Source organism: Talaromyces marneffei, chromosome 3, assembly GCF_009556855.1.
Source record: "Talaromyces marneffei chromosome 3, complete sequence".
Taxonomy (NCBI): domain Eukaryota; kingdom Fungi; phylum Ascomycota; class Eurotiomycetes; order Eurotiales; family Trichocomaceae; genus Talaromyces; species Talaromyces marneffei.
The window spans coordinates 1562417-1573289 of record NC_072350.1 but is presented as its reverse complement, the minus strand read 5'-3'; the positions used below and the strand labels follow the sequence as shown (position 1 = coordinate 1573289).

Sequence of the window (10873 nt, the reverse complement as noted above, 5' to 3'; positions counted from 1 at the left end):
AACCGCAACGGTGACACCATCCACCCCAACGTCAATTGAGCAGCTTGTTGATTCTAGGAATTGTTTCATGTGGCAGCCGTCAATATGAGCAAAAGATATGTACGTACCACCTTTTCCTATATCCCTTTGCGACTTAAACTGACTTGACACAACAGTTCCTCGACTCTGATGATTCAGGGTCCGACTTTGACGAAAACACCACAGACCTACCATTCCCCAAACCATTATCACGCTCGTCCTTTCTAGCTCCAGAATTTGACCCGGCTACCTTCCTTTCGTCTTTAACGAACCGACATCAAACCCTCGAAGATTTGCGGCAGGAACTTCGAGAACTGAGTCAAGGACTAAACAAAGAACTGCTCGATGTGGTCAACGAGAACTACCAAGACTTCCTATCACTCGGTGGTGCGCTACAAGGCGGAGAAGAGAAAGTGGAAGAAATCAGTGTTGGACTCTTAGGTTTCCAGCGAGATGTTGCCGCCATTCATGCCAAGGTCGAAGCTCGAAAAGCTGAGATGGAAAGCCTTCTACAAGAAAAGAAAGCGTATCGGATAAAAGCGAATATCGGAATGGCTCTTCTCGATATTGCGGAGAGAATAGAAGAATTGGAACAGCGATTGATGATTGTCGGTACGAAGACGTCGAATGGGCTTGCTACTTCCACCGAAGACGTGGATTCTGACCGGGAAGACTTTATTTCTGACAACACGGAAAGCGAAGAGGACTCGGAGGAGGAAACCGACGAATCTGCCATAATATCAGTCAAGAGACTGGATAGTCACGTGCAGAAATACCTATATATAATCTCAGAGTCGGATAGAATAGGCTCAGCTCACCCTTTTGTTGTTGGCCAGCAACATCGTCTGGAAAAGATAAGGTCCACGTTACTTCTCGACTTGGACACGGCGCTGAAGCAGTCTCGAAAAGGCGGAACCAAGGACGAAAACCGTACGGTGAAAATTCTACGGCTTTACGACTCATTAAAGGCCGAGTCCAGTGCAGTTTCTGCGCTCAAACAGCTCTCCATATAGTTGTTACGGAAACCTTGTTTATGACACTTAAATGAATAATGCATTGCATAGCGTGGAGTTGGTGGTTGAATCCGAAATAGCTAGTTGCTTGATAGAGACCATGGAACGCCATGAATGAAATTTATAGTTAACAATACATGTATGAAGAAAGAAAGATAATTTACAATCCAGCCAAGTATGCCGGTTCGGGGGAGCTGTCGGATTTGAAGTCTCCGTTGAGACTGAAGCCGGGGCCATGGGTTGAGCTCAAAACCTGCCTCATGTTAGCATGAGAATGTAAGAGAAGAGCAGCTTTGGAGTAGTATACGTACAATTTCATAAACCTCCTTTGGGACACGGTCACTCAATTGAGTGGCATCTTTCTTGATCTGTTCCAAGGCGGCGCGCAGATTGTCACGTAGTTGCTCCGGCGAAAAGCCCAACTGTCCAATTGGCATTCGGATCACTGCGTCTCGCTCACGGTAAACGGTACCACCTCGAAGCATTTGTACTCTGATACCAACGTCATCCACGACAGTGCCAGTCTTGACACTAGGCATCAGTCCTCGGGGACCAAGAATTCGACCCAAACCAGCTTTGTTCAAAGCATCAAGGCTGTCCGTGTGACATATACACCGTTCGAATTCAATGATTCCTTTCTTGATGTTTTCAAAAATTTCCTGATCACCAACAATCGAAGCACCGGCTTCTAGAGCGTCTTTTGCGGCTTTTGATCCGGGAGGCGCAATAACACAGATTCTGGACTCGGTCTGCACGGCGTGAGGGAATCGGACCATGTTACGGATGACTGGACCGTCCTTTCTTGATTTAAGTCGAATATGAATTTCGTATTTTGATCGCTCACGATCGCGGCCGACTTCAAAAGCACGGATGTATCTATAATAATATCTTGTAAGCATGCCATACAAATCAAGACGCTTCCGAAATACCAAAGCCATACCTCATCGCATCGCACAATGCATATTGGTCAATGAGACTCAAATCCTTCTGTTGGTAATCTCGGGAACCCTTTGCTTTCTTCTTCGTGGGCTCCTTCTTGTTTTTCTTTCCCTTTGAATTGCTCATGGCCGTTCGCACTTGTTGTTGGCCGACAGGACAGAGGAAAGGGGCAATGGCGCTACTGTGTCGCAAGGTCAATCGACATGATGCTGATATAGGGCCTGCCGTCACAGGCAAGGCTCGAAAGGCGGAAGCCATTTGCTGTAGTACTCCGCAACAATGGCTCAATTCTTTTGGAGATGGATCTAACCTGACAGACTTGGCCGAATGTTTTTCGGAGCTTTGGAAGGAGCGGAAAAAAGTGATGCCGAGGGTTCTTTGCTGTGGGTCCTTCCTTGACAGATTGGCTGTGGGGTATTATTGCAGCTTTTTTTTGGCTGATTCACACCCCGCCATATACAACTTTTTCTATCATACACCTTGTGTAGAAAGAAAAATCCAATATGGCTTGCAAATTGGTTTGTGCATCCGGCTCCAACCCCGCCGGCTTGCTACCCGCTACATTGATCGCTACATCCGTCAATGAGGCTAGACCCAATCCCGTCGTTGATATCACCTACGAGAACGTTCCTACCCTCCCTGGCGGTGATGTGATCGAGTTTACTGGGGTCAATGGAACGACCGTGCAAGGTCTTGACGCTGTCATTGCCGAGCTCCGTGTTCAATTTCCGTTCCTCAAGAGCAAGTATGAAGCTCAGGTATGTCCCTGCTAAACGGTACTCATGCCAGGCAGGAGTCTTGTTTCTGATGTCATTATAGGAAGAGAAATGGTTGTCTCAAGTCAGCCAATACGTTCCACTAGACCACAAAGCTCTTGAAGCACCTCTTCAGGCTCTTGATTCTTACCTTATCCTGCGCTCGTTCCTCGTCGGCTACTCCTTGTCTTCCGCCGACATTGCTATCTGGGGCGCGCTCCGCGGAAACCGTGTTGCTGTAACAGCCGTGAAGAAAGGAACATTGATCAACTTGACCCGTTGGTTCCGTTTCTTGGAAGAGCTCTGCCCCTGGATCACCTCCGCCGTTGATGCTGTTAATGCTGCAGCTAAGGCGAAGCGGGCTGCGGCGTCCAAGGCAGGCGCCAGTTACGATATCGCTCTCAAGAACACTGAAAAGGGTGTCGTGACTCGTTTCCCTCCCGAACCCTCTGGATATCTCCATATTGGTCACGCCAAAGCTGCTCTCTTGAACGACTACTTTGCTCACGAGAAGTACAAGGGTACACTTTTGTTGCGTTTCGATGATGTAGGTTCCAATTTTACTCCAGATCCTTATGTCAGAGTACAACCATAAGCTGACACCCAAAAAGACCAACCCGAGTAACGAAAAAGAGGAGTTCACTGAAAACATTCTTGTCGATTGCGAATTGATGGGCATCAAGCCTGACAAAACTTCATTCTCCTCGGATTACTTCCAATTGTTGCATGATTACTGTGTTCAATTCATCAAGGATGGTTATGCATATGCAGACGACACGGACAAGGAAACTATGGCACATGAGCGAATGAATGGAATTCCCAGCAAGCGTCGTGAATCTCCTGTTGAGGAGAGTTTAGCTCGTTTCGAAGAGATGAAGACTGGCTCTGAAGAGGGCCAGAAATGGTGTATTCGTGCTAAGATTTCTTTCGACGACAAGAACAAAACTATGAGAGATCCTGTCATCTACAGATGCCAGCTGACGCCTCACCCTCGTACTGGCACTACCTGGAAGGTTTACCCTACCTATGATTTCACCTGCCCTATCCTTGATTCGGTTGAAGGAGTCACCCATGCCTTGAGAACGATCGAGTACAGAGATAGGAACCCACAGTATGAGTGGATGTTGAATGCTCTCAAGCTCCGCCAAGTTCAGATCTGGGACTTTGCTCGCATGAACTTTGTGCGAACATTGCTTTCTAAGCGAAAGCTTACTAAGTTGGTTGATAAAGGTGTTGTTTGGGGCTGGGATGAGTATGTCCATTGTATAAGATTCGTTTCGTGATAATGCTCGCTAACACAGTACAACAGCCCTCGTTTCCCTACTATCAGAGGTATTCGCCGTCGAGGTATGACGATTCCTGCGCTTAGAGAATTCATTCTCAAGCAGGGTCCAAGCCGTAACATTGTTAACTTGGACTGGACTATTTTCTGGGTATGTTCAAATCCGTAATAGCTTGCTCAAACGGAGATTAATAAACTTCTAGTCTACGAATAGGAAATATATCGATCCTATCTCTCCACGCCACACTGCTATCTCTAAAGAAGGTGTGGTCATGGCTAAGGTCACGGGAGACTCCGTCCCCTTGGCCTCTGCCCCATCAGTTCTAGATAAACCTAAGCATGACAAGAACCCAGAACTTGGCACAAAGAAGGTCGCCTTCAGTGAAAACATTATCTTGGAGCAAGAGGACGCCAAGTTATTCAAGCAGGACGAAGAAATCACCCTTATGAAATGGGGAAATGCGATAGTCCGTAAGATTGAGAAGTCTGGCGACGTGGTGACCAACCTTGAACTTGAGTTGCACCTCGAAGGAGACGTCAAGAAGACCGACAAGAAGGTTACCTGGTTGTCCAAGGATGGTCAACAGCTCATTCCAGTTGAGTTGGTTGGCTTCGACCATCTTTTGACAAAGGACTCTCTCCAGGAAGAGGATAACTTCGAAGACTTCTTGAACCCCAAGACCGAATGGCGAGAGCAAGCTTTTGCGGATGGAAACGTTGCCGACGTTAAGGAGGGCGATATTATCCAGTTCGAGCGAAAGACTTTCTACCGCTGTGACCGTCCTTTTGCTGCTGACGGAAAGCCAGCTGTGTTCTTCGAGATCCCGACTGGAAAGACCAGCAACTAAAAAGCAACGGAACAGTTATGAAACTACTATTTTCTATTATTGTTTATAGATACAAGACTACTAGAAAATGCCTAGCGTCATATTATCTGAGACTGTGAGTGGGAACGTGTATTGTATTGTATTGTATTGTGTGTCTACCTGAGAAGAGAATTATCTGGCATGGCATAGGTTGCCTTATATAATTGTATGTAGATGTCACGGACCTGGATCCACCTTAGTTAAACAGTGGTGTGTCGAGATACTAACGTTAGGCTTGGTTGAACCGCACACAGGTTCCGAGTGTCGTCGATAGAGGTAACTTGAGTAAACGAAGTAACAATAGATCGGTTGATGGCCTGATAAGTCTTAAACGTAACTAAGATAGAAGAGATCCCCCGTACAGCCTGGTGCCCGTACGAGTTAGAATGCCTTACCGGTACTGACTCACTGTCAAAGTCTAATATCAAGTGACTTAGATTAAAGAGCTATGAAGAACTGAATACATGATGGTAAAGAGCGTCCTTATATATCCAGTCCTCCGAATCGTATATCATATATTGTATACTTTATACTCATATGGCGGTATTCAGTATTCAGTAACTAACTATATAATATATTGTCCAATCACGTCACCCTGTAAGATATACTTCGTATCTTATCCTTTCTTAGTGTTTTTCAGTATATCTTTAGTCACGTGATGCTTTTAGTTCAATTGCTTCGCTTGTATGCGTTGTTGTCCTCCAATCGTTTCCTGTTCTTTCTTGCTTATAGTGAGTGGCTCATCCGGGTCTTTTAGTTCGTAACAGTAGAACTGTGCGTGCTATTTTAGTAAGGAGCCCTGGAGGTTTCTTGGCAAATTCTTGTAATGAGGGCTGGTTGATATCCTTATAGAATTTCGATCGAACGGCATTAACAGAATATATTACAGAAAGGTGATAAGATATGCTTCAACATATACTCTCGTCCGAGGATATTTGGCCGGGGGGTATTCCTTCGACGATTCGACTCCACCCAAATGACAATTGGTCTGAGGACGAGCTCAAGGAGGAATCAAAAGGCTGGTGTCAATTTGTAGAGGTGTGTGTTCTCTTTCGAGTTCAGCATCATTGACCAACGCCTAGTAGGAAGAATGGATTCCAAAGACCGATCTCAACGAACAGATGCAGCAGACGACCCAAGCTTCAGTTCTTATCGAAGCCTATTGATTAATTATTATCTGCACCCTGCAGACTTTCGCGCAGTCTCTATGACCCGTGCCGGAACGATCGTATTTCCCAAGGTGAATCTGTGGGAATTCATCGTGATAGACCAAGAGAGTCTGAATGAAGGCCGATTAGCTGTGATAAACTTTAAATTCAATGGACAATTGGAAAATTATGCCTTGCTCAGGCCAATGCCGATGGGGAAAGCAATGCTTCATTTACATTTGGAGGGCTGGTCCGTGGGAGAGGTTCTCAACGGAGAAGAATCGGACTGGGCAGTTAGGAGATGGAACAAACCGTAAGAACTCTTTTTCCATTCTCTTTTCCACTCCGAGTTTCTAAAGATGGGACTGATTTTGAATGATCAAGTATGGATATCGATCAACCACTTATCGGTATTTTGGACTCCGCTCATCAAAGAGGAGAGCTCTTTTTCGACAAGTATTCTCCAGATGATTGGGCGCGACAGTTGGAGGCCTTTGCACCTGGGTATCTAGACTTGGAAGCCCGGGACCGGGAGGCCGACTTTGACCTAACCAATCTATGGGATCCTAAGCCGGAGACGTATGTCCTCAATGTTCCCCCGAGGCTACGAATGCCGGGGATCGAGAAAAATCTATCCTTCATTGGGGGGTTTGATAGGCATGCTGACGATTCCAGAGAGTACTCGCTTGGGAAATTCGTCCAATAGTGATTATGTGGAAAGATACGGGAAGGGTAAAGTAGAAGGAGTCAATATTAGTTCTATCTGACTGAACGCAAGGTAAAAAGCTTCAAGGTACTGTACATATAGCGGGTAGACTCGCTGTTATCTACTTATAAGGCAATTCAAATCAAGATAATCTATGAATAACGATTTACTCTTGATAAACATATGAATTAAATAATGAATATATTATAGTTATTTAGCAAGTATACATAAGTACAATCACCGCGCTCACATCGGACCAACCCCCGACGGATCACCCAAGGAAACAGCTGCGAACAAGTAGATTTCATGCTCCTCATAGAACGGCTTCTCCGTCAGATATTCATGACGACATCTTTGTCATGCCCAATGATGTTTCTCTGTGTTTATATACAGCTGCACTATCACTATCTAACAAGTGGTGATGACTTGGTGATTTGGAAATCATAAGGATCTGGTTACGAATCCTTTTCGCGAGGTGAATCAACGAGTTATGCTCATTAGATATACTTCAACACAGTCAAAAACAAGAGAGGGTACGAACAGGTTTGAATTGTTGAAGATTGTACAAGTTCTGCCATGCTGGATCTGATTTCTTTGCGATTAGTAGAGATATATGAAGATACAACCAGACATGTCTACGTACCAGGGACTGTTTTGAATCATGCATGCTATGTCTGCCCCACCTAGGGTATACACCTTCCCCAGACTGTACCTAGCTATTGTCTGGTTTTCTTTATTCTCGCTCTTTGATCCTCTTTTATCAAAGAATTGCAATCCCTAGCCATCATTGAGAAAACCTTCATTTCAAAAGACGAGAAAAAAAAGCTTTCAAAGCATCATGCCGCCTGCTTACTCTGCCATTAGCACTAGTGTGGTCATTATATTGCTTCTTCTGGTAAGTGATTCCCACTCTAGTCATTGCTTCGACCTTTAACTATCTACTAAATGATTGCTATTTGATTAGAGCACTGTGGTATCCATTGCACTAGGATGGTAAGCCAATCTCATCATACAAGTGCGGATGAATCCTCTAATGATACATAGCATTGCCTGGTCACGCATTAACTCGCTATTCCTCCCCTTCCCAACCTCACTAGGGGCAATTTCCACATTCTATCCACTACTTCCATTCCTTTCGGCTTTGATAGCAAACGTACTCGCATCTCGATACCAGCGGGACCGTGGCGACTTGCCCAAAAACCGAATCACGGGTTCAACGACATCGGACGAGAATAGAAGCCATACTACGGCTACTACATCTGTGACTGCGGTCAACGGCACTCTCCCACCGTCTCGAAGTTTACAAATATTGTTTTCATCTGCGGTCAGCTCAGTCGTAAACTTCGTCATTGACCAATCGCTCACTCTCCTCCCCGTCGTAATCGCCACCCTAAGCGCAACATACGTTTCCCCGAGTGACAACAACTGCCATCTCGAACAAGCTTGGCAGTCATACTACCACAACAAAGACGTGAATAGCATCCGCACAATACAAGATCAATTGCAGTGTTGTGGATTGCGGAGTACGCGGGACAGAGCCTGGCCGTTCAAGGATGCGAATCATGGAGCTAATGCGTGTGAGAGCACGACAGGGTATACGCAGAGTTGTCTGCAGCCCTGGAGCGAGCAGGAGAGAAGGGTTGCAGTTTTGGTGTTTGTGGTTGCTGTGTTAGGGTGGGGGATCAAGGTATTTTCTCTACTTCGTTCATTCATAGTAATAATGACTGAGGGGTGTATTTACCAGATGGGCACGACCAACTTCACATCAGGACGCTTTTATGCATTCGCCAATTCTAGGACTCGACGCAATGCTTGGTTTGACGAGGCGAATTCTAGAACCGAGCGGCATGGTGAATCTTCCGGTCCAAGATTGCTTCCATACACCGATACCGTTTTTGAAACCGCCGAATCAACCGAAGAAGCTGCGGATGTGCATGGACAGGACACTTCAATAGGCGAAAGCCCTCTTCTGAATCCTGATGCTCGTGATCTGAGCTGCCCAGACGGTAGAGAGCTCACAGGCGGCAGTCCGTGGGGAGGCAATGTGTGATCAACAGACGAGCAGAAGTTGACTTGTTGTTGGAGAGACTAGTACAGTAACTTAGTACCATTAAAAGACAGTAAGACTGAAAGTCAAAATGATGCAAGGGTATCATGGTTATTAACAGATGTCTCTTTACACAAGTGCGTGGTCATATTAATGACGATTCTCTGTCGGGTCCCACGTAATATTCAGAAGTCCATCTGCATAAAGTCCACTAACAATAAGACGTCCTCTTTTAGAATCCATATCACTTGATGTGCCGCTTGGGTAGTTGCTTCCGTCATCTATATAACAAGTTAGGGTGCGATACAGAAACAGAATGACATAACGTACCGGCGTATAGTGTCCGGGCATAGTATTTACTATAGAGATTGAAGAGGCTTCCAGGAAATGGGCTGAGATCAAGACCATGGCCTCGGCGAATCTCTGCCACAACAGACGGTGCAACACACCCGTGCGGATTTTTGGCCATACAAAACAACCGGCCAGCATCCGGAGAACCCGTTGCGACCACTCCGCGAATAAAGTTTCCGTTCGTGTTGAATACTGTTGGATCGGTTATGTTCAAAGACCTGTCGAAGCTGAGAGTTTCCGGGTGGAAGGTCATATATACGGCGCTGTAGTTGCCAGAAAGTGCATCCGTCTCCGGGTCACGTTTATAGATTCGAACGATATCCGTGCTGGTCGAGGCAACGAGGACCTCTCTCCCAGTAGGCGTGACAAGTATTCCATTTGCAAAGGGGATGCCACCTGCAACAATGGTGCATATCGGTTTGCTTTGGACACTAAAATCAACAAATGTGACCCATCCCAAGGGAAGACCAAGCACCCTCTCAGTGAAAGACAAGAACGGATGTCTGCGACGAATAAGACATTGGTCATTCGTGACATAAAATGACGTGTAAGACACTGGCGAGACGGAATTCGGGGAACGTATAGTATGGTTGTTGTCTGTGACGGAGCACACATGCACTGCTCGTGCATCTTCGTAGTCCATATCCATGACCTCTATGCTGCTTTTGTCGACGTTTCCTTGATTAACAACAAACAGCCGTGCATGACTATCTTCCTCCTCGCGATACAGGCCTATGCCGAGGGGATGGAAGTTGAAAGTCGTGGGAAAGTTCACCAAATGCATTTCACGCAGACTGCCTGAACCGCCGTAATCGTAGAGCAGCAATCGACCTTGCTGCTGAGGGGTTTGATTACGGCCCTGCTTCGAGTCAGAAAGCAGGGATACGTATACATTATTACAAGTACCAACCCATAAAGCGTTCCAAGACACCTTTCCAGGGTCAGAGCTGATTATTGCGAATCCAGTTTCGTGATCCAAAACCATGTCTTCGGAAAATCCCACGCGGTCTTTGAGTATCGTCCAAGCTAGGCCGCTGCGAAATGCGAGCCATTGTTCGGGGAGTCGAGGAAGCTCTACCCAAGGCGAGAGCAACTTGTGGAGGAATAGCAGCAGGAATGATACGACTGTGATGATCGTGAATGCCTATAGGACAGTTAGTGGTAGCTTCAAAATTGGGCGCAAGATGCTTTCTTGCCTGGGCAGAGGATAAGCCCATTGTTATATTACTGAGGGTGCATATGTAACGATAGGTGTAAGTATGTACGATTGTGAGTGAATTTCTTACTTGATTTTGGCTTTTGTGTGGGCATGGCGATGTTTGTCTGCCTCCAGGGACCTCCTTCCTTGTCTACATCCCCTTCCCGGTTGGTAAGTCACGACGGAGCCCCATGGCCATCTCATCTCCCTCTCGTTTCAGGCTCAGTATCACAATTATTGCTTTCTCGTTTCTCCTTCAACCCTTGATTTTACTGGTATCCGATCTACGTTCACTTTCACTCCAAGTACGCTGGCCAATGTATGCAACTGACGGCATGGTTAACTTTAAGTCGGCCTCACCGGGAAGTCAATCTGCAGTTGGCTGATATATTCGTTCTCACCAACGATCATATTATGCTGCAAATCGCTAGAAATGTCCCATGGCTCTACTTTTCAGTTTAAGTTGCGTTGTTTCTCCGAGCCAATTGCATTTGGTTCTACAGTTCAACAAGCTGATTCGGGAGCGCCAGGTTCCCTGAGCTTCAAGGAC

General features: G+C 46.1%; 6 protein-coding genes across 6 annotated transcripts; 4 read left to right on the top strand and 2 right to left on the bottom strand.

The window, feature by feature from the left end:
* Positions 1–84: 84 nt before the first annotated feature.
* On the top strand, positions 85–1031 carry EYB26_004313 (uncharacterized protein; the record flags this gene model as incomplete). Its single annotated transcript, XM_054263607.1, has 2 exons — positions 85–99; positions 156–1031. 2 exons carry the CDS (start codon positions 85–87, stop codon positions 1029–1031), a joined length of 891 nt encoding a protein of 296 aa, XP_054119582.1.
* Positions 1032–1191: 160 nt separating this feature from the next.
* On the bottom strand, positions 1192–2228 carry EYB26_004312 (uncharacterized protein; the record flags this gene model as incomplete). The annotated part of the gene is made up of 3 exons (XM_054263606.1): positions 1192–1284; positions 1343–1907; positions 1972–2228. The coding sequence occupies 3 exons, from the start codon at positions 2226–2228 to the stop codon at positions 1192–1194; spliced, it is 915 nt and encodes a 304-aa protein (XP_054119581.1).
* A 245-nt stretch (positions 2229–2473) lies between these two features.
* Positions 2474–4855, top strand: EYB26_004311 (uncharacterized protein; the record flags this gene model as incomplete). Its single annotated transcript, XM_054263605.1, has 5 exons — positions 2474–2728; positions 2790–3272; positions 3337–3977; positions 4035–4158; positions 4211–4855. The coding sequence occupies 5 exons, from the start codon at positions 2474–2476 to the stop codon at positions 4853–4855; spliced, it is 2148 nt and encodes a 715-aa protein (XP_054119580.1).
* A 1108-nt stretch (positions 4856–5963) lies between these two features.
* Positions 5964–6727, top strand: EYB26_004310 (uncharacterized protein; the record flags this gene model as incomplete). Its single annotated transcript, XM_054263604.1, has 2 exons — positions 5964–6334; positions 6406–6727. The coding sequence occupies 2 exons, from the start codon at positions 5964–5966 to the stop codon at positions 6725–6727; spliced, it is 693 nt and encodes a 230-aa protein (XP_054119579.1).
* Positions 6728–7565: 838 nt separating this feature from the next.
* Positions 7566–8777, top strand: EYB26_004309 (uncharacterized protein; the record flags this gene model as incomplete). Its single annotated transcript, XM_054263603.1, has 4 exons — positions 7566–7622; positions 7692–7720; positions 7772–8414; positions 8472–8777. The coding sequence occupies 4 exons, from the start codon at positions 7566–7568 to the stop codon at positions 8775–8777; spliced, it is 1035 nt and encodes a 344-aa protein (XP_054119578.1).
* Positions 8778–8924: 147 nt separating this feature from the next.
* EYB26_004308 (uncharacterized protein) lies at positions 8925–10734 on the bottom strand (the record flags this gene model as incomplete). The annotated part of the gene is made up of 3 exons (XM_054263602.1): positions 8925–9055; positions 9105–10269; positions 10684–10734. The coding sequence occupies 3 exons, from the start codon at positions 10732–10734 to the stop codon at positions 8925–8927; spliced, it is 1347 nt and encodes a 448-aa protein (XP_054119577.1).
* Positions 10735–10873: the final 139 nt, after the last annotated feature.